Genomic DNA, 22408 nt, shown 5'->3' with positions numbered 1-22408 from the left:
AAACACGAAGGAAGGAGCATGGCCTTTGGAGCCAGCCAGACCAGGTTTAATTTTCATTGTTTTGCTTAGTATGATGTGGTTAAGAACTCCAGAATTAAGCAGAACCAGGTTGAAATGCTATTATGCCATTTCTTATCTCTATAACTTTGGGAAAATTACCCACCTTCTCTGAGCCTTCATTTTCTAATATGTAAAACAGGGACAATAACACTATCCTCATGGATTTTTGGTGAAAATTAAATGAGAAAATACATGTGTGTCAGCTAGGATGTCTTTAGCTCCAAGTAACAAACCAAAACTCGAAATGGCTGAAACATGGCAGAATACACAAGGAAAATGTATCATCTCATATAACAGGAAGTCTAGAAGTAAGGAAGTTTCAGGATTGGTTAATTCATCAAAAACTCTTCTTTTCATCTTAATGCTTTTCCAACCTTGGTATATAGCCTTTTCTAGGCTGGCTTCCCTCATGGTCATAAGATGGGTGCCACGGTTCCCAAATTTATATCCAGATGCTACAATATACAAAGCAGAAAAGGGTCATCTCTTCCTTTTGTGTCTTTCTAAAAACAAGAAAACCTTTCCCAGAAACATCTCACTGATACTCTCTCCCACATCTTTGGCCAGAGCTGGGTAATAAGCCTGCCTTTAATCCAATCGCTGACAAAGGGGGAATGGGATCACCATGATTGGCTTGGCCAATTATACTGGAGATAGAGCCCCTTTTCCTGCCAGATGAATTGCTGGGTAAAATTAGAATTCCGTTAGCAGAGAAGAGGCAGGATAGCTACTGGGTAGGCAAGCAACAAGGTCTGTTACAGCATGGAATCTGGCACATGGTAAGCATTTAAGCATTTAACTCTTGTTATTAACTCTTACTAGCTGTATGAACTTAATTCAAGTCACAAATCTCATAGATTCCCAATTTCTTAATCTGAAAATGGGAGTAGGATTATCAGCTTTGTTGGATAGTTAAAAAGTTAAACAAGATGACACATGTGAAATCTTCAGAGCTTAGTAAATGATAGCTACTTATAGTCGTATATAATTATTGCTAGAGCACTTGGGCAGCAGGCTGACATCTTCAGCAAAGGTTCCTGGGTTAGCACCAGGCTGAAAAGCTCAAAAACATGAGCACTAGAAACTGTACATACTCAATTTTCTATAATTGTGATTCTGTGTGTTAATTTGCCAGACCTTAATCCAGTTGCCCGTGCCCATTAGTTCTCCCTTCATGTAAGGAGATCCAGTAAGAAAATGATTTCTGCTAGGTGGTCCTCTGCCCTTGCCCCTAGAGGGCACTAAAGGCAATCCGGCCTCTCCTACTGGATTTGATGGCCCAACACCAACATCAACTGATCCAAGATCCCTCTTCTTGGGCTTTGAGCCCTCAACTCAGGATGGGAGCTTGATTCTTCATAGCACCCAGGGCTATAACTGTGTCAGACCCTGATTCCCATCCCAGCTCTGCCACTTATGAGCAGTGTGACCTTAGGCAAAGCACTTAACCTCTGTTTGTTTGTTTGTTTGACAGAGTCTTGCTCTGTTGCCCAGGCTGGAGTGCAGTGGCCCAATCAAGGCTCACTGCAACCTCCACCACCCAGGTTCAAGCGTTTCTCCCACCTCAGCTTCCTGGGCAGCTGGGAGTACAAGTACGCACCACAATGCCCGGCTAATTTTTGTATTTTTAGTAGAGACTGGGTTTCGCCATGTTGGCCAGGCTTCTCTTGAACTCCTGACCTCAAGTGATTCTCCCACCTCAGCCTCCCAAAGTACAGGGGTGAGCCACCATGCCCAGCTGCTTTATCTCTCTTTGAATATCATCTGCCAGACCTGTAAAATGGGGTGCAACCTCATGTTTGCTACCTTTCCCTCAAACTCAGGCCTCTGGTCACTTGAAATGATCTGACATTACTGAACAGATCACAGTATCTCCCCCTCCAAGCCTTTATAGATTACTTTCCCTTCCGGAATCAATGCCAACCCCATTTCATCCTCACCAATCAGGATGGGGTTTAGGAAAGCATTTCCTCTTTCTCCACCTCCTGCCCACAGCTCAAATGATCCTAAAGCACCTTGGACTTACTTCTTTTGTTCTTTTAATGGTTTATCAGTATTGTTTTCAATATTTTTATTGATACATAATAGATGTATATATTTTGGGGGTACATGTGATAATTTAATACATTCATGTAATTTGTAAAGATTGAATCAGTATAATTGGGATATCTGTCACATTAAATATTTGTCTTTTCTTTATGCTATAAATATTCAAATTATTTTCTTCTGTTTTGAAATATATAATACATTATTGTAAACTATAGTCACCCTACTGATCTATCTAACACAAGGTTTTATTTCTTCCATCAAACTGTGTGTTTGTACCCATTAATCAAGCTCTCTTCATCTCCCTTCCCTCCTACTCTTCCTGTCCTCTGGTAACCACCAATCTGCTCTCTATCTTCATGAGATCCAGTTTTTAAGCTCCCACATACGATATTTTTCTTTCTGTGCTTGGCTTATTTCACTTAACACAATGACCTCCAGTTCCATACATTTTGCTGCAAATGACAGAATTTGATTCTTTTTTATGGCTGAATAATATTCCATTGTGTATATGTACCACATATTCTTTATCCATTCATCTGTTAATGGATACTTAAATGGATTCTGTATTTTGACTGCTGTGAATAGTGTTGCAATAAACATGGGAATGCAGGTATCTCTTTGATGTATTGGTTTCCTTTTGGATAAGTACCCAGTCCTGGAATTGCTGGATCATATGGTGGTTCTATTTTTAGTTTTTTATGGAACCTCCATAAAGTTTTCCATAGTGGCTGTACTCATTTACATTTTCACTAACAGTGTATAAGGGTTCCCCTTTGTCCACATTCTTTCCAGCATTCATTATTCCCTATCTTTTTGATAAAGACCTTTTTAAAAATATTTATTTATTTATTTATTTATTTATTTATTTTATTTTTTTTTTTTGAGACAGAGTCTTACTCTGTTGCCCATGCTGGAGTGCAGTGGCACAATCATGGCTCACTGAAGCCTTGACTTCCCAGGCTCAAGCAATTCTCCTATCTAAGTGTCCTGAGTAGCTGGGACTACAGGCATCCACCACCATGCCCAGCTAAGTTTTTGTGTATATTTTGTAGAGACAGAGTTTCACCATATTGCCCATGCTGGTCTCAAACTTCTGGACTCAAGTGATCCACCTGCCTTGGCTTCCCAAAGTTCTCGGACTATAGGCAGGAGCCACCACACCCAGCCTATAAAAGCCATTTTAACTGGGATACCTTGCACGTATTGCTATAATTGCATTGCTCTCCCAGGATGAGAACTTTTACTTGTCTTTCTTAACCACTAGGTTGTGAGACCACAAATTAAGAGGAAGGTCCCTGGACTTACTCATTGCTTTATCCTCAGAAAAATAAAGAGTGTTGAAATGTCATCACTGCAGTGAAGTGTTGTCAGTGAAGGGGAGCTCTAGTTTCCAATGAAGTTCCATGGGTGTTGCCTGGAGCCCCAGTAGCACCATGGAATCATTCACCTCCCTCCCTTCTCACCCCTGGAATCCCAACTTCAACAAATAGCAAGATGATTTCCTTCCTTGGGAGCTATCCCAGCAAGTGGAGCATTTCAATAAACAAATAATAAGTGTGGAACAAATGGAAGAGGGAAATGTGAGACCCCAAGAGGAGGATTGGAATGAGACTTGGCAAGAGGCTGTGAATACATCCAAGGCTGATAGATTTATTATTGAGAAGTTTGTTTTTCCTCATGGATCTTTCCTACCTCCAGTATAATAGCACGCAGGGCGGGACATAAAGCCAAAGTGATCTGGAGGAAGCAGGACACCTAAATTCATTTGACTTGGAAAGAGCTTTAAATTTTTACATTCTGTCTTCAAACACAGAGTTTCCCAATGGTCTTAGGGGGATGCGTGTACATTTATGCACATGTTCATCCTAGATTTTTGTTTCTTTCTCACAACATGCACACACATACATGCACACACACTTGGATACGCAGAGATTGATTTTTTAAAAACAATCACATTCCCATGCTTCTCCAAGAAATTAGGTAGAAAAGAGACCCTTAAACTTCTTTTTTAAATTTTTTCTGGAGCTCAGGAGGATTTAGGCATTCCAGATTCTCATATTTCTCCAAGGTGAACCAAATGTTTCACTTCCATATTTCAGGGTCCCATTTCTTCCCATTTAATGCTCTAACTTTCCTGTAAGAAACTTGAGGCACCTGTGATTTCTACGAACATTGTAATTCTGCACCCACAGGATTAAAATTTGGGTTTGACTTTCAATGATCTTAGTCCCATAGCTATAATAGATTATATATTATATAATTAATGTCAATATTAATATAATTAACCTATTTATATATAGTTTTGTATATTAGTTATAAATACATATATATTTTAAAGCTATAATGGAAGCTCTCTGGTTCTCTGAACACGCCTAGAACTGAGAGTTTAGAATGCTGAGCTTGAATTTTTTTTTTTATAAGAACTTTGGCACCATCAGAAGCAACTGATTCATCTTAAAATCCTTGGTCACAATTCTCACCTTAGTAGTGCATTTCAGCAGCCATTTGGTCTTCCAAAGACTTGCCTTTGAAGGCATTTCATCCCAGTTATTCACAAGGTGCTAGTTTAAGTAACTTTTGCTATTGCATGCCATGGACTGCCGTGGACAGTTGTTGGGAAATACAGTTTGCCGACCTCCAAATATCCTTGTATATTCTTGTTTGTCCCAAACAGCAAGGACTAACCATTTTCTGACCCTGAATAGTTTATATAATTAGTCACAAAAGGAGTTAGGTAGGTAGGTCAAGGTGACCACAATGTGCAGCAATTCGCTCTCCAGGGAAAGGAGACTGGCTTGTGAACTGCTTGCTATAAAAGGTTCTGCCCTTAGCCCACGATTCCTTGGTGACATGACAGCCCCAAGGCACGCATAGCTGCCATCTGGGCCATTGTATTGACTCGTGGGATTTGAGGGCAAGGAAACTCGCTCTACCATGCTCTTGGCCCTTTTGTTTGCTATACTATCTTTTTCTGATCCACTGGGTCTTGCCTACTTTCAGCTCCCATAGAGTTGTGGCAAGCCAATTTGGAGTCCTGTTACTCCTTGTCATCTTCCATGAGGTTGGAACTCTTCCCTGATACAGTATCCCATTTTCTACTGGCAATGAAGTCATCATTGAATTCAAGCCCACTCAGGTCATATTACAATCCCAGATTCCTATCATGGAGGGTCAGTTTCCCATGACCGCTTTCATATCAAGTATTATATCAGCAGCTTCCTGTCAGGAAAACACATCATTCTAGATCTGTGCTGTCCAACACGGTAGCCATTAACCACGTGTGGCTATTAACATTTAAGTATTAAAATTAAGCAAAATTATATGTTACAAATTATATATCTTGAACAGGGTTCTGGGGCCCCTGGCTATATGCCAGGTACTGTCTTTTTAGTAACTGGATCTGATGGATCCTGGGAAGTTCCAGGGAATTCTAAGAGGCGGGGGGAGGGGGTGGGCGGGATGGCTGGTGCAGTGGCAACAGGGTACCCAGGGAGCTTGGGGGTGGTTACTATTTACTAGCCAGTATAGAAATATTTCAACACTTTAATAACCAATACAGTCGAACGTACCTAATGCAGTCCTGTTGGCCGGGGTTATGACTATGTAAATGTTATTCATAATTAAGCCATATGGGGTCTGTGAGTATATTTCCATTCTTGTTAAGATTTCAGTTTCTCCTACATTAATAATTGCCTTTTTGTTTTCTTTTGCTTAGTTTCTGTATCTCCATCACTAAGTCTTCTCTCAAACTCTTTGAAAGAACAGTATGATGACCAAATCTGTCAGGTCCAGCTATATCCCAGGCATTATGATGGCTTAACTATGGCTATCCATCAGATCCAGCTACTAAAAAGACAGTACCTGGCATATAGCCAGGGGCCCCAGAACCCTGTTCAAGAGGCCAGCGTTTGTTCAGATCAGTCAGTTTCTGTGCCAGTCAGCAGCCTCCAGTCCCTCCTGGGCACTGCCTTTGGCTCCCCCAAAAGGTTGACCTGAGCCTGCTTACTACACCTACCTGGCCCAGGGAGCCCCGCATGAGAACCATCCTGAGACTGTTCTGGTGCCACCTGGCTGCCAGGTAATAGCCAGCTACCCTCACTTCCCACATATCAGCCCCTGTCCCTGCGTGTTCCACCTGCCCCCAGGAGGCTCAAACCTCACCAGGAGAGACAGCAGCCCCGGAAGAGATGTTGGTATCTCAGAGGACAAATATATTTTAATGACTTCTGTGGTCATAATGTATAAACACTGCAAAATGATTAACCAAAAATTGTTAAATAATTGTAGATACAATTATATTAGATAATGGAGGAGGGAAGCGCTATTAGAGAAACCTTCCATTGTTCAAAGTCAGTAGATAATGTCTGAACCTTGGTGTTTCAGGAATACCCTTAAAAAAAAAAAAAAAAAAAGACTAGGTCTATAATAAAAAGTGACGAACTCTGCTTGGGGGGATTGGAACTGGTTCACAGAGAAAGGGGTGTTTGAGCTGGGTCTTGAAGAGAGTATAGAAGTTCTCAGTTCCACAAAGGTTGAACTCTAAGGTGAGTGGGTATCTTAAAGGAAGAAAATTCTTGGGCAAGGGTGGTGAAGAATAATAGGAAGTACAAAGGCACAAAAGCATGGGAGCATCATTTTGGGGACAAACAATGAACTGTCCCATGGAGTGAGAAGTTCAGGAGCCATGTTAGGAGAAGACAATGGTAGAAATAAAGCAGAGACAGAAGTTTGTGACCAGAGCCCAGCAGCCTCCAGTGTAGCCCAAGTGGTCCCCTTCCTCAAATTGGTGGCAGCATAACAGGTACAAATCCGAAAAGCAATTTGGAAATACACATCAGAAACCTTGAAAATGTTTCTATCCTCTATCCCAGTGATCCTACTCCTGGGGATTGTTCCTGAGAAAATACAATTTTTAAACCATAGAGTGAGCAGCACACACTGGTATTTTTTTTTTTTTTTTTGCATCATTATGGGAAATAGTGAAAAACTGCACAAAAACAAAAGTTTCATCAGAGGAGAATACTTAAGTAAAAGATAGCAAATTCACCCAGTGAATAATAAATATGCAGACTGGTATGCCTGTCATAATTTAGGTGGGCTCACCCAGCGGGCCTGCTGGGCCCAGTACCATAGGATGGTACTAATGCCATCCCCATCTTACAGATGCGGCTCAAAGAGATAGAATGATCTGCTCAGGGCTAGCTGGCTTCAAAGTAGAGGAGCTGAGATTCCAACCCACGTCAACATGATGGCAGAGCAGTCGGTGCTTTTCCTCTGCCACATGATGCCAGTTGTCGATGATGATCATGTTACCTGTGGAAAGTCCCTTTACATGACCCCTGGCATATTTCTTCAGTCTTGGGAGAACAATGCTAAGCCAGTGTGGACACGAGGGGCTGGCAATAAGTAGCAAAAGAGAAAAAAACTGTATGATACAAGGCTAAGCAATAAAAACAGAATATGTAGTTGTATCAGTAATAAAAGCGGTCAGAAAAATTATGCTCATGGACAACAGCAGGAAGGGGTAAGGAGAAATGGAAACAGATAATGTGTGAGTGGGTGCTCTCTTTCCTCTTTCTCTTATTGAAGTTTCCGTTCTTAACACTGTATTATTTGCACAATAAAAAAACAATTCACAAGGAAAGATAGAAAGACAGAAAATACGAGTCCCTGGGGTGGCCCACGGCCATGCCTTGAGTCCAGCTGCAGCTCTAGGATTTCCAAAGCCATTCTGACAGCAGCACTCATAAAGAAGCAGCTAGTTCCTTTTGGATGAAGGGGGGAAGGAGAAAAATGTAGCGTGTGACCCATGCCAAGAGGCTTAAGTTCCTTGCCATCATGCTCCAGGGTTGGTGTCATTGCCACATCTGATCAAGCTCTTACCCTGGCTGGGGAGGTGTGACTGTGACCTGGCACTTCCCAGTTCAAGAATTTTTGCATCTAATGGTATTGTTGATCCCTGTTCATTTGTTTCACCTCTGCTGGCTGGGGCTTGGGTTTGGCTTTGCTGGAGGAAGGGCCAATGTGGGATTCTCTCTAACTGAGGAACAGAGGCCAAGATGACTTTAGCCAGCAAAGAGAACAGTGAAACAGCAACATTTATGCCTGGGGTGCAGTGATTTTTCTTTGGTTCATGCTCACACCCCATACCTCATTTGATTTTATTCTACCCTTTAGATCACCACTCCTTTCCAGATTTCATACATTTGCCTATGCTGGTCTCTCTGTCTGGAATGCCCTGTCTCATTCTTCCTGACAGAGCTAAGCCCTGCCCATCCTTCAATACCACTTCATTGATGAACCTTTTTCCAATCTCCTTTTGGGGAATGAATCATTCTATCCTCTGGCTCCCAAAACACTTGATTTGTATCTTTCCTATGGCAATTGCATTTGTCTACAGTACATTATAATTATTTATGCCCATGTCTGTTTCTCCTACTAAATGGTGAGCTTCTCAAGGTGGCCAAGAAATATGTCTTATCCAACTCTGATCCCTCACACAATGTCTGGCATGTGGTAGGTGCTCAATCAATGTATGGAATGACATTAATTTACAATGGTTGAATTCTTCCTCTTTCTATGCATGGGCTCTCTGGGAAAGCTGTTGAGATTATAGGCAGATGACCAATTGGTTTTTATGTCCATTTGAAAGAGGCAGGAAGAGGAAGAGAGTTAAAGCTATCTGTGGATCCATATTCCAGAGATTTCAGCCAGTGTTCCTTAGGGGGATGATAACTGGAATAATAACTAACACGTGCAGAGGCTCTTACTTACACTTTCACACCCATTAACTCAGTTGAGTCACACAAGGGCTCATGGAGGTAGGTTGGTTGGGCAGTATTTGGCCTGTTCCAGTGTTACAGCTGAGGAAACCAAGGCTCAGAAAAATGAAGTGATTTGCAAGATTACATCAACTCAAAGTAGGGCTGGGACTCAAACCCAGATCTGTTGACTCCAAATTCCATGCTCTTGGAAATGCTGAGGTGACAAGGGCACAAGCAACTCTTCTCCTTGATAAAGGTTTGCAGAAGGAAGAAAGGAAGCCTATGGTTAACCTTGATGAAGTATACTTGCACCAGGCCCCAGTTGTTACCCTCATACATATTTACCTCTCATCCAGGGCAGAGACCATGCCTTCTCCATCATTTCTCTCTCCAAAGTTCAGGTCTTTGGCAAGCCTCACACTTTTGCTGGGTCTTGATTTTCAGGTCTAAAATGAGGAGGCTGAGCTAGAAGTTTAAATTGGGTCACAGTCACACTGGCACCCAACACAAAGCCTGGCGCACAGTTTCCATCACCCTCTCCATGGATGACTCCCAGTTCCAACACTAGAGGCCTCCAGGACTCCAGCTGACATGATGCAGTGTGTACCCTGCACGTTGCAGCCTCTTCGCAGGCTGGCTGTGGAAACTGAGCCTCCTCCAGACAGCAGGGCTGCTCCGCTCACGCGGATCAAGTCCGGAGCCTCATTAGTCATGTCAGATGACATAGTTAACACTTGGGGCCGGTACAGCCAGTTCATCAAAAGCTCCTATGTGCCTGGCTCCATCACCGCAGCTGAGGAACTACTGTATGTGGAGTAGGCAGTACATCAGAGGAACAGCGCCAGAGTGCTTCCAAATTGGTTTTGATTAATTGCATAGACCTGTCTTTAATTGGTGCCAGTGCAGCAGCCAGAGAACTTATGGGAAAGCAGGATGTTATGCTTTCATTCCCTGAAGTCCCATAAAGCAATGAAAGATGAGGAACAGAATCACTGCTCGTTGAAAATTCATAGACCGTGCAGACCTAGAAAACACAAATAAGTATCTGAATTGAAACCTAACCTCATTTTCCCAACTCATTGGAAGCCATGCATGTTCCCCTCTGCCCTGCCTGCCTGCCGAGATATGCAGCTGAGCAAAAGGTGTGATTTCTAAGAAACAAGTGCTTTAGCACAGAGACAGCATCCTCACCGCTCCCTCCTGGAATCGACGCCTGGAGGTATTTGGGAAGGTGCCTCCCCTCAGAAACGCCTCTCTTCAGCCCATCTCCATCCTATGAACTGTTACCAGAGACTGATTCACTTTGGGTGAAGCATTCATTCACACACTCATTCTTTCTTTTCTACCTCTTGGAGATTTAAGACATATGTATTGACCACGTACTAAATACAAAGCACTGTTCTGGTGTCATAAGGAATACAGTAGAATGAAAAACAAACAAAAAAAAAAAGACGCTTTTCCCAGGAAAATTATTATATAGGAGAAAAGAGAGGACAGATGAACTGATGCATGATGAGTGACATCACATAAAAGAGGAACCATTGGGATTTGGCATCAAGAAGACTTGCGTTCAAATCTCACTTCTCTTTCTTCTTACTGAGCCACCTCAGATAATCACTTTAATTCTCTAAGTTCCTCTCTTTTTGGGAGGCTGGAGTGCAGTGGTGCAATCACAGCTTACTGCAGCCTCCAACTCCTGGGCTCAAGTGATCCTCCCATCTCAGCCTCCCGAGTAGCTAGGGCTACAGACATGCACTACCACACCCAACTTTTTCTTATTTATTTTTTTTTTTTAGAGATAGGGGTCTTACTCTGTTGCCCAGGCTGGTCTTGAACTCCTGGGTTCAAGTGATCCTCCTGCCTCAGCCTCCCAAAGTGCTGGGATTACAGGCATGAGCCACTGAGTCTGGCCTGAGTTTTAATTATAGAATAAAATAATGATACTTACTGCACATGTCGACTGTGAGACTTGTAAGAATGAGCAGGGTGGAAAGTACCCAGCACAGGGCCTGGCACTGATCAATAAATTGTTGCCAATTCCAAATAAGCATCACTAGTGAGGCTCTGATAGGGTGCTGGGTGACAGTTCAGTATTCAAGGAACAAACTATTACTGATCACAGACTCTATGCCAGGTTCTATCCTGGACATTAGGGATTTAGATAGGAAGCTCAGTCCTGCCCTTGAATGAGACTGAGGTCCACTAGGGAGTCACAGTGATTTAAGGTGGTGAGAATGGCAAAGTGTCACAGGTGTGTTCACAGAAGTCTACTCAGGGAGCAGTGAGGAGAAAAGGAGATACGGGTCACCTCTACCTGGGAAATCAGGATAGATTCGCCTAAAGAGGCAATGCTGGAACTACGTCCTGACACATAAGAGGATTTTCATTTATAGATAAAGAAGGAAGCATTTTCCATGAACAAGGCCACAGTTTCCTTCCTTTTGTTCCTAGAGCAAACAGGGGTTACCCCCATAGAATCTTGGAATTAGCTGTTCTCTTTGTATAGAAAGTTCTTCCCCTAAATTTTCCCAAAGCTGGCTCCTTGACATTTATAACCCGATATTTTATTTTTTCGTTTGTTTATTGTATATCTCTCCTACTAGAATGACAGGTCCGTGAGAGCCTGAGATCCTGGCTATATTTTCCTCCACTCTGTTACCACATCTAGAACATTGCCTGGCATATAGTAGGCATTCAGTATATATTTGTTGCATAAATAAACAACAGGAGGCACAGGAGGGCATACTGAAATTGAGGACCTATTCTAAGCACACTGCCTGGCACGTAGCGGACACTGAATTTTCTTTCGTAAAATTAAATAATGGGAAATGCCTGAAGCATAGGCCAGAGGAACTGAAGTGGAAGGTAATAGAAGAGGTGGCCTCTGAGCTGCACCTGGGAAGAATGACAATGTGATAGGGATGCTAGGAAGGGGATCGGGAGGATTAAATCAGAACTTTTAAGTCCCTTCCAATCTTGAGCTTCTGAGAATTTCTCCCGAACAAATAATCTCTTGTCACCCTTCCTGATCCCCTCACTCACACCCCTCCTTTCCACTCCACCCTGTCTGGAGGCTGTAAGGACATCTGACGCACCATTTCCTGCCAATGTAAATCATAGACTGCTGTGTGATACTCATTCGCAGGTTTTACCATCCCCAGATGGAGATGGCCCCAAATCTCAGGGTGGAGGCCTCAAGCAAAGCCAGCCTTACCACAGGGTGGCAAATAAGGGGGAACTGTTTACCCACCAGCACCTTCCTGGCCCTGCTCCCAGATAATTTTATTTCCTCTGGTCCTGGATCTGCTCCTTAGTTGGATGCACCTCAGTTCACTTGCTGGAGCACTGATGTGTGACTGTTTAACTGCTGCTGCTTCCTGTCCCAGGGATCCTGGGCTTCAGGGAGCATGGGAAAGAGACAAGAAAGAGAGCTTTATATGAGGTAAGCCTTGACAGTAATCATAAAAGTCAAAGACTAACTTACACTTAGATAGTGCTTCACAGTTTACAAAGCCCTAGAGGACCCCTATTCATCCTTCAAGGCCCGAACAAATGTTACCTCTTTTCACTAACCTTCAACTCTCCCAGGCAGAGCTAATCCTTTCCTCCACACTTGATAAAACCTCCATGATAGCCCTTACTGCTTTGTAATAAACGTATCTGTGTACGTGTCTCGTTTCCTCCACTAAACCATCAGAACCCTGGGGACAGATCTCTTTTCTCCCAGTAAAACACATTTCTTTCTTTCTTAAAAAGTAATTTTAATGTTCATTATACATATTTTCTAACTATAAAAATAATATTTACAGTTATAATAATAAAATTATATATATAAAAGCATAATGAAGCAAATTGAAAATCACTTATAATTTCATCACCCAGATCAAACCACTGGTAACGTTTTGGATATATCTTGAGGGCTTTTTTTTAGCATACAGAAAGTAAAAATGGGACCATATAATGCATGTGGTTTTATAGTCTGATTTTATCACCTATCTTATTGTGAACATCTTCAAACATCATTGACAGTTCTTTAAAAACATCATCTTAAATAGCTGCATTATTTCTTTTTCTTTTTTCTTTTTCTTTTTTTTTTGAGACGGAGTCTGGCTCTGTCGCCCAGGCTAGAGTGCAGTGGCCGGATCTCGGCTCACTGCAAGCTCCGCCTCCCGGGTTCACACCATTCTCCTGCCTCAGCCTCCTGAGTAGCTGGGACTACAGGTGCCCGCCACCTCGCCCGGCTAGTTTTTTGTATTTTTTAGTAGAGATGGGGTTTCACCGTATTAGCCAGGATGGTCTTGATCTCCTGACCTCGTGATCTGCCCATCTCGGCCTCCCAAAGTGCTGGGATTACAGGCTTGAGCCACCGCGCCCGGCCAGCTGCATTATTTCTCTTAATGAGTATGCCATAATTTTCTTAACAATTTCTCCATTGTGGGGTATTTGGGTTATTTCCTTCTTTTTACTATTTTCACAAATAAGTCTGCAATGAATAGCTGTTACATAAATCTTTGTCTGCATCTCTGTTTTCCTAAGAAAGATTCCTAAGAAATCTTCCTAGAAGATTCATTCCTAGGTCAACTGGTTTAAATTTTTTTTTTTTTTTTTTGAGAGGGAGTCTTGCTCTGTCGCCCAGGCTGGAGTGCAGTGGCACGATCTCAGCTCACTGCAACCTCCACCTCCCGGGTTCAAGCGAGGCTTCTGCCTCAGCCTCCTGGGTAGCTGGGATTACAGGCATGCACCACCATACCCAGCTAATTTTTGTATTTTTAGTAGCGACGGAGTTTTACCATGTTGACCAGGCTGGTCTCGAACTCCTGACTTGTGATCTGCTCACCTTGGCCTCCCAAAGTGTTGGGATTACAGGTGTGAGCCACTGCGCCCAGCCCGCTTTAAACTCTTTAAAGCTTCGTGATGCTCATTGCCAAATTGCTCTGAGAAAAAAATATCAATTTATAAATTTCACCAACGCAACAACGTCTCACCTGACCAACATTATAATCCCATTTGTATCTTTACCAAGTCCAGTGTCCTTTTCACAATGTCTCACAAGTTAAGTAATTTTTCTTAAACACAGCAGAAATTATACAACCAAACTTAGAGGTATCCTCTTCCAAGATGTCAACCTGGGTGGGCATATTTATTTATTTATTAATTCATTTTATTTTTTTGAGACAGAGTCTCACTCTATAGCCCAGGCTGGAGTGCAGTGACGCTATCTCGGCTCACTGCAAGCTCCGCCTCCGAGGTTCACGCCATTCTCCTGCCTCAGCCTCCCAAGTAGCTGGGACTACAGGCACGCACCTCCACGCCCGGCTAATTTCTTGTATTTTTAGTAGAAACGGGGTTTCACTGTGTTAGCCAGGATGGTCTCAATCTCCTGACCTTGTGATCCACCCACCTCAGCCTCCTAAAGTGCTGGGATTACAGGTGTGAGCCACCGCGCCTGGCCCGGCATATTTATTTAAACAGTGCTTCCACTGCTTTAAACATTTCTTTTTTATTTGAAAATTGGCTGCAAAGCAGACAACACATTTTTTTGCATCTAAATTACAATACACTCTGTCTTCAGGGAATGATTTTTGATTTTTGGCAATAGTCAAAAGTCACTTGAAGTTCGTGAGATGAGAAGCTACAGCTGGGTTTGGGGTCAGAAATGAAGTGCAGTATTACAGTAATGAGATTGAGGTCTTTTGCAACTTGTAAAGCAAGTCCCAGAGGAGTTCTGGGCAGTAGTGGCATCATCAGAATAAAGGCTGAGCCTTTTAGCATGACCATTCCAAAGCGGCTGCACTCAGGTGGAGGAATGACTCTAGCACACAGTTATGGAACCTCCTCTCATGACTTCATCGTTACTCTGTGGATAGCCCCAGGACCAGGTGTCAACTTATTTCAGAACTGAACTCCAGGCCAGGTGTGGTGGCTCACACCTATAGTCCCGGCATTTTGGGAGGCCTAGGTGGGTGGATTGCTTGAGCCCAGGAGTTTGAGGCCAGAGTGGGCAACATGGTGAAACCCTGACTCTATAAAAAATGCAAAAATTAGCGGGCATGGTGATACATGCCTATAGGCCCAGCTACTCAGGAGGCTGAGGTGGGAGGATCACCTGAGCCCAGGAGGTAGAGGCTACAGTGAGCTGTGATTGAACCACTGCATTGTAGCCTCAGTGACATAGGGAGAGCCTGTCTCAAAAAAAGTAAAAAAGAACTGATCTCCAGACCAGGCATGGTGGCTAATGCCTGTAATTCTAGCACTTTGGGAGACTGAAGGAGGAGGATCACTGGAGCCCAGGAGTTCAAGACCAGCCAGGGCAACATAGTGAGACCCTGTCTCTACAAAAAAAAATTTTTTTTTAATTAATTAGCCAGGCATGGTAGCATGCACCTGTTGTCCTAGCTACTTGGAAGGCTGAGGCAGGAGGATCACTGGAGGCTGCAGCGAGCTACAATCCACTGCACTACAGCCTGGACAACAGTACTGATCTGATCTCCTTCCCTCTTCTTTCTTCCTCAAGTCCACTCGGACCTGATGTGACTCCAAGACAATATTTTAGAGGGGCAGTTTAAGGGGAGGGCGGAACATGGCATGGCAATGGAAAGAGCCTTCAGACTTCAGTCAGAAAGAAATGAGTCTGTTGTGTGGCTCAGCCTGTGCCTTTTGCCAGCTGTGTGATAGGTCCCATTAGTAAAGGAGGATGCTACCTACTTCCAAGGACTGTTTGGGAAAATGGAGAATATACATATAACCACACGTAGACACACAAACACGCACAGGCATACCAAATAGCTAATGCTTATTGAGTACCGACTCCATGCCAAATACATACTGTGCTTCCTATGCACATGGCAGACCCTGTTGACTGGCTACCCAAAAGTCATTTGCTCCTTGTTACCTACCACTGCAGCTCCCTTGGGCCAATGAGATTTAATAGAACTCTGCTGGGAGTTACTGGGAGAGCTTTTGCTTTCCTGATGAAACAGGACTGCTGAGTCTGAACTGTCTGTGCCTCCCAACCCCTGCTTGCCTTGAACTTGGAGGTGAGGGCTGGGTGTCACAGTCATCTTGTAACCAAGATGGAAAGACCAAAGTAGCACCTTTGGAATTCTTGTTATGCTAGAAAATAACTACCTCTTTAAGTCACTGTTAGTTATCATTACTTGCAGCTAAAAATATTGCAATATACATGCATAAAAAGTGTCCACACATAATCAATGCTCAATAAAGGGTAGCTATTTGTACTCATTAAAGTTCCCATCCTGTAGAGACTTGAAATGCCTTCTCTTTCTTCAGTTAGACCTCAGTCATCCCCATTGATCCCCTGCACCTTTGCAGGGCACCTACTCAGGACCAGGCTTTGTGCAAGATGCACAGGGTAAGAGGTGCCCCCAATCTAAGGAAGGAAGTGAAAAGCCTGAGAGTATGCCAGTCTCTGCTAAGACATGGCCCAAACCCAGAAGGACTCAACAGGTAAGTCCTACCGTGGCCTGGGCTTCCTCCTTCTGCCTGAGGCAGACCAAAGATTATGCGCGGGATGCTTGGTACGTCCCCTTCACTGCCCACCTCCTGCAGAAGCTTGGAGATGCTTCTGGGTGGTGGAGGAAATGCTTATTGACTTCCACATCTTTCCAGCCAAATGCTCCTACCAGGGGCTCCCAGTCTCAAGACAGCCTGGCTTCACCTGCTTGCTGTTTACGCCCATAGGAAACAGGAGGAATCTTTTTCAGAATATTTGCTCCAGCAAAAATTGTCCATAAAGGCTAACAATGGAGAGAAGGCAGACGTACTGAGCTACCTTTTAGATGCCTGGATGTCCCACATGGGATTTTATAGACAAACAGATTGAACACAAAACCTATTTCCGCACTTAAAGTTGTATGGCTTTAAGCAGTTTAGACAACCTTTCTGAGCTTCAGTTTTCTTATTTGTAAAATGGAGATGGCTGGTCCAAAGGTAGTGAGTTATCTCAATCGATTGTTCACAGTCAATCACAGATTGAACTCCTCGTTCTACTCCTTCCCTCTTTCTCACTACTAAACTTAACTAGTCTAAAATAAATAAATAAATAAACAAAATGGAGATGTGACAGCCAATTTTGTGTGTTCACTTGACTGAGTCCTGGGGTACTCAGATAGATTGGAAAACATTATTTCTGGGTGTGTCTGTGGGGATGTTTCTGGAAGAGATTAGCATTTGAATTGGTAGACTGAGTAACGAAGAGGTACCCCTTCATTAGGATGTGCATGGACATCATCCAATTAATTGAGGACCTGAATAGAACAAAAAGATAGGAGAAGGGCAAATTTGTTCTTGCTTCTTGAGCTGTGACATCTATCTTCTCCTGCCCTTGTGCACCAGCACTCCTGGCTCTTCGGCCTTTGGACTCAGACTGGAGTTTACACCTGGTTTTGGCTGGGCATGGTGGCTCATGCTGATAATCCCAGAGCTTTGGGAGGCCAAGGCAGGAGGATCCCTTGAGACAAGGAGTTCAAGACCAGCCTGGGCAACATAGTGAGGTTCCGTCTCTACAAAAAATAAAAATAAAAAATTATTTGGGCATGGTGGCACATGTCTGTAGTCCCACCTACTCAGGAGGCTGAGGCGGGAGGACTGCTTGAGCCCAGGAATGCAAGGCTGCAGTGAGCTAAAATCGTGCCACTATACTCCAGCCTGGGTGCCAGAACAATATCCTGTTTCTAAACAAACAAACAAACAAACAACAAAACCCACTAAACTCTAGTTCTCAGGTCTTCGTCTTTGGGCTTGGACTAGAACACCACCATTGGCTTTCCTGGGCTCCAGCTTGCAAATGGCAGTTCAAAGGACTTCTCAGCCTCCATAATCACAATAAATCATATGACAGAATAAATCTATTTACATATATCTCCTAATGGTCCTGTTTCTCTGGAGAACCCTAATACAGGAGATTATGTCTACCTCCAAGGCCGGGAGTGGTGACTCATGCCTGTAATCCCAGCACTTTGGGAAACCGAGGCAGGCAGATCATGAGGTCAGGGTTCCAGACCAGCTTGACCAACATGGTGAAACCCTGTCTCTACTAAAAATACAAAAATTAGCCGGGTGTGGTGGCACGCGCCTGTCTCCTTTTCATGGAAGAAAAGCAGACTGCCCTTTCTAATAGTGCGATGTATTTTATCCCATGTATTTTATATATCTATATATATATAAATAAAATAGAAGGCATAATAAAGGATAATAAAGGAACAGAATAGTATGGAGGAGAAAGAGTTGGGAAATTTGAAAAAGAACCATATAGAACTTCCAGAAATAAAAACATAATTACTAAAATTAAAGACTCAAAGATGAGTTAACCTACATATTCGAGCTAGCTGAAGAGGGAATCTGAAGAGACATTTTGAGGACATGACCCAAAATGGAGTAAAGGGAGATAAACAGAGAAAACCTGAACAAGAATTTAAGAGAAATGAAGAATAAAAAGAGAGAGCCAAACAGATGTCTCATAGGAGTTCCAGAAAGATTTAACAGAGGGACCGGGTGCAGTGGCTCATGCCTGTAATCCCAGCACTTTGGGAGGCTGAGGTGGGCAGATCACCTGAGGTCAGGAGTTCGAGACCAATCTGGTCAAATGGTGAAACCCTGGCTCTACTAAAAATACAAAAATTAGCCAGGCGTGGTGGCGTGCACCTGTAATCCCAGCTGCTCGGGAGGCTGAGCCAAGAGAATCACTTGAACCCAGGAGGCGGAGGTTGCAGTGAGCTGACATTGCGCCATTGCACTCCAGCATCGGCGACAAGGGTGTGAGACTCCATCTCAAAAAAAAAAAAAAAAAAGGGCTAGGCGCAGTGGCTCACGCCTGCAATCCCAGCACTTTGGGAGGCTGAGGCAGGAGGATTATCTGAGGTCAGGAGTTCAGGACCAACCTGGCCAACATGGTGAAACCCTGTCTCTACTGAAAAATACAAAAATTAGCTGGGCGTGGTGGCAGCTGCCTGTAATCCCAGCTAATCGGGAGGCTAAGATGGGAATTGCTTGAACCTGGGAGGCGGAGGTGGCAGTGAGCAGAGATCACGCCAATGCACTCCAGCCTGGGTGACCAGAGCGAAACTCCATCTCAAGAAAAACCAAAGATTTAACAGAGGGAATGGTGGAAAATCATTATTTAAAATATTATGGGGTTCTTCAGAGAAACAGGAAACAGAACCAACAAGATGTGTGTGTGTCTGTGTGTGTGTGTGTGTGTGTGTGTGTGTACAGAGAGAGAGAGAGATTTATTATAAGGAATTGGCTCACGCAATTATGGAGGCTGAGAAGTTCCAAGATCTGTACCTGGCAAGCTGTAGACCCAGGAGAGCCAACAGTGACTTTCCAGCCTGTGTCCAGAGGCCTGAGGAAAAGGAGAGCCAGTGGTGTAAGTTCCAGTTCAAAATCCTGCAGTCTTGAGACCCAAAAAAAGAGCTGATGTTTCAGTTTGAGTCTGGAGGCAGGAAAAGACTGATGTCCTATTTCGAGCAGCCAGGTAGGAGGAGTTTCCTCTTACTTGCAGGAGAGTCAGCCTTTTTGTTCCATTCAGGCCTTCAACAATTGAATGAGGCCCCTTCGCATTATTAGAAAGGGCAGTGTGCTTTACTCAGCCTATTGATTCAAATGTTAACGCATCCAGAAACACCCTCCCAGACACACCCAGAATAATTGTGTGACCAAATATCTGGGCACCCCGTGGCCCAGTCAAATTGACAAATACAATTAACCATCATGAATTATTGATAATTTTCCAAAACTGGAGAAACATACCAAGACAGTAAATAAACAGTCCAGGCACGGTGGCTCATGCCGGTAATCCCAGCACTTTGGGAGGCCAAGGTGGGTGGATCATTTGAGGTCAGGAGTTCGAGATCAGCCTGGCCAACATGGTGAAACCCCATCTCTACTAAAAATACAAAAATTAGCCAGGCAGTGGTGGTGCATGCCTGTAATCCCAGTTACTCAGGAGGCTGAGGCAGGAGAATCACTTGAACCTGGGAGGTAGAGGTTGCAGTGAGCTGAGATTGTGCCACTGCACTACAGCCTGGGTGACAGAGTGAGACCCTGTCTCAAGTAAAATAAAATAAAATAAAATAAAATAAAATAAAATAAAATAAAATAAAATAAAATAAAAGAATAAATAATTACACGACTAGTCACATACTGATGAAACTGCAGAACCACAAGGCAAATACAAAAGTCTGCAGTGACAAGGGTCAGATTATCAAAAGGAATGTTAACTACAATGAAATCAGCTTTCTCATCAGCAACAATGGGAACCAGGAGACAGTAGGATAATATCTTCAAAGTGTGCACAAAAAACAGATCTCAAACCAGAATCCTATACACAGTCAAATTAACAAGTGAGAGCCAAACTTACAGACATTTTCTGATGAACAAAGACAGTTTACCTCACAGAAACTTGCTGGAAGTATTTTAACACATTAACAGATACACTTCTATAAGAAAATTGAGGCCGGGTGCGGTGGCTCAAGCCTGTAATTCCAGCACTTTGGGAGGCCGAGACGGGTGGATCATGAGGTCAGGAGATCGAGACCATCCTGGCTAACACGGTGAAACCCCGTCTCTACTAAAAAATACAAAAAACTAGCCAGGCAAGGTGGTGGGCGCCTGTAGTCCCAGCTACTTGGGAGGCTGAGGCAGGAGAATGATGTAAACCCGGGAGGCAGAGCTCGCAATGAGTTGAGATCTGGCCACTGCACTCCAGCCTGGGCGACAGAGCAAGACTCCATCTCAAAAAAAAAAAAAAGAAAAGAAAAGAAAATTGAATTCAGGCTGGGCATGGTGGCTCATGCCTATAATCCTAGCACTTTAGGAGGCTGAGGTGGGAGGATCGCTTGAGGTCAGGCGTTCAAGACCAACCTGGCCAGCATAGCAAGACCAACTCCATTAAAAAAAATTTTTTTTAAAGAAAATTGAGGCCAGGCACAGTGGCTCACACCTGTAATCCCAGCACTTTGGGAGGCCGAGGCAGGCAGATCACCTGAGCTCAGGAGTTCGAGACCACCCTGGGCAACATGGTGAAACCCCGTCTCTACTAGAAATACAAAAAATTAGCTGGGCGTGGTGGTGTGCACCTGTAGTCCCAGATACTCGGGAAGCTGAGGCATGAAATCACTTAAGCCCTGGAGGCAGAGCTGCAGTGAGCTGAGATTGCACCACGGCACTCTAGCTTGGCAGCTTGGGTTACAAAGTGAGACTCTGTCTCGAAAGAAAAAAAAAAAAAAAAGAACAAAGAAAATGTAATGCAGAAAGAAGTAGTAGCATGTAAGGTGTGGGATACAAGTGAGGCACTGAAGCTAGATCTCATCAGCCCAGATAGCAGACTGTTAAAACTTTCAGGAATTTTGAGAATTGGTTGTTACACAGTCATTTTCTTTCTTTTCTTTTCTTTCTTTTTTTTTTTTTTTTTTTTTTTTTGAGACAGAGTCTCACTCTATGACCCAGGCTAGAGTGCAGTGGTGCCATCTTGGCTCACTACAACTTCTGCCTCCTGGGTTCAAGGGATTCTCCTACCTCAGCCTCCCAAGTAGCTGGGACTACAGGCACAAGTCACCACGCCAGGCTACTTTTCATACTTTTGTAGAGATGGGGTTTCACCATGTTGGCCAGGCTGGTCTCAAAACTCCTGACCTCAGATGATCCACCTGCCTCAGCCTCCCAAAGTGCTGGGATTACGGGCATAAGCCACCTCATCCAGCCCATTTTCAAAAATTAAATTATGTAAACTTTACAGTTAAATGAATCACTTTAAATATAAAGGTCAAAAATCCTTACAATACATGTCTTAATTATTTTACCACATTATGCTATTATCCATGCAACTTTTATTTGTATCTCCTGTGTTTATACAGTAGACATACTATGGAATGGTGTACTGCTCTGCATCTCTTCCCAACTCTACATTCAATGTGCCACATTGGTAATTTGAATATTTACACTCTAGAAATTAACAAATGTTACAAATCAGAGATCCCCAACCCTACCAAATGAAAACTGGTGTTAAATATTTACCAGCATACCACTGAATACAAGAAATAATGAATTATTTATGAATACCACTCCTAGGTGTATACCCAAGGGAATTAAAAATATATGTTCACAAAAAACTTGTACATGAACATTCATAGCAGTATTCTGCATAATAGCCAAAAGGTGAAAACAACCTAAATGTCCATCAACTGATAAATAAATAGAATGTGGTAGATCCACACAATGGAATGTTATTCAGCCATAAAAAGGAATGAAGGGGCTGAGTGTGGTGGCTCACTCCTGTAATCCTAGCACTTTGGGAGGCTGAGGTGGGCGGATCACGAGGTCAAGAGACCGAGACCATCCTGGCCAACATGGTGAAACCCCGTCTCTACTAAAAATGCGAAAATTAGCTGGGCATGGTGACACGCACCTGTAGCCCCAGCTACTCAGGAGGCTAAGGCAGGAGAATTGCTTGAACCCTGGAGGTGGAGGTTGTGGTGAGCTGAGATCGCCATTGTATTCCAGCCTGGGCAACAAGA

The 22408-nt window shown here is 43.4% G+C and overlaps 1 protein-coding gene across 5 annotated transcripts in view; it reads right to left on the bottom strand.

The window, feature by feature from the left end:
- Nucleotides 1-8264: 8264 nt before the first annotated feature.
- The window catches only part of GVQW3 (GVQW motif containing 3), a 29493-nt gene continuing 15349 nt past the window's right edge, over nucleotides 8265-22408 (bottom strand). For 2 of the 5 annotated variants that reach the window (XM_071075329.1, XM_071075328.1), the window contains exon 3: nucleotides 8265-9897. In XM_071075329.1, the coding sequence (XP_070931430.1) occupies nucleotides 9658-9897 (240 nt within the window). In that variant the 3' untranslated portion in view covers nucleotides 8265-9657. The remainder of the gene's footprint in view (nucleotides 9898-22408) is intronic. The other 3 variants (XR_003015213.2, XR_011610939.1, XR_011610940.1) reach the window with 3 other exon arrangements.

This window comes from Macaca nemestrina, chromosome 12 (assembly GCF_043159975.1).
Source record: "Macaca nemestrina isolate mMacNem1 chromosome 12, mMacNem.hap1, whole genome shotgun sequence".
Lineage (NCBI taxonomy): Eukaryota > Metazoa > Chordata > Mammalia > Primates > Cercopithecidae > Macaca > Macaca nemestrina.
This window is presented reverse-complemented; position numbering and strand designations above follow the sequence as displayed.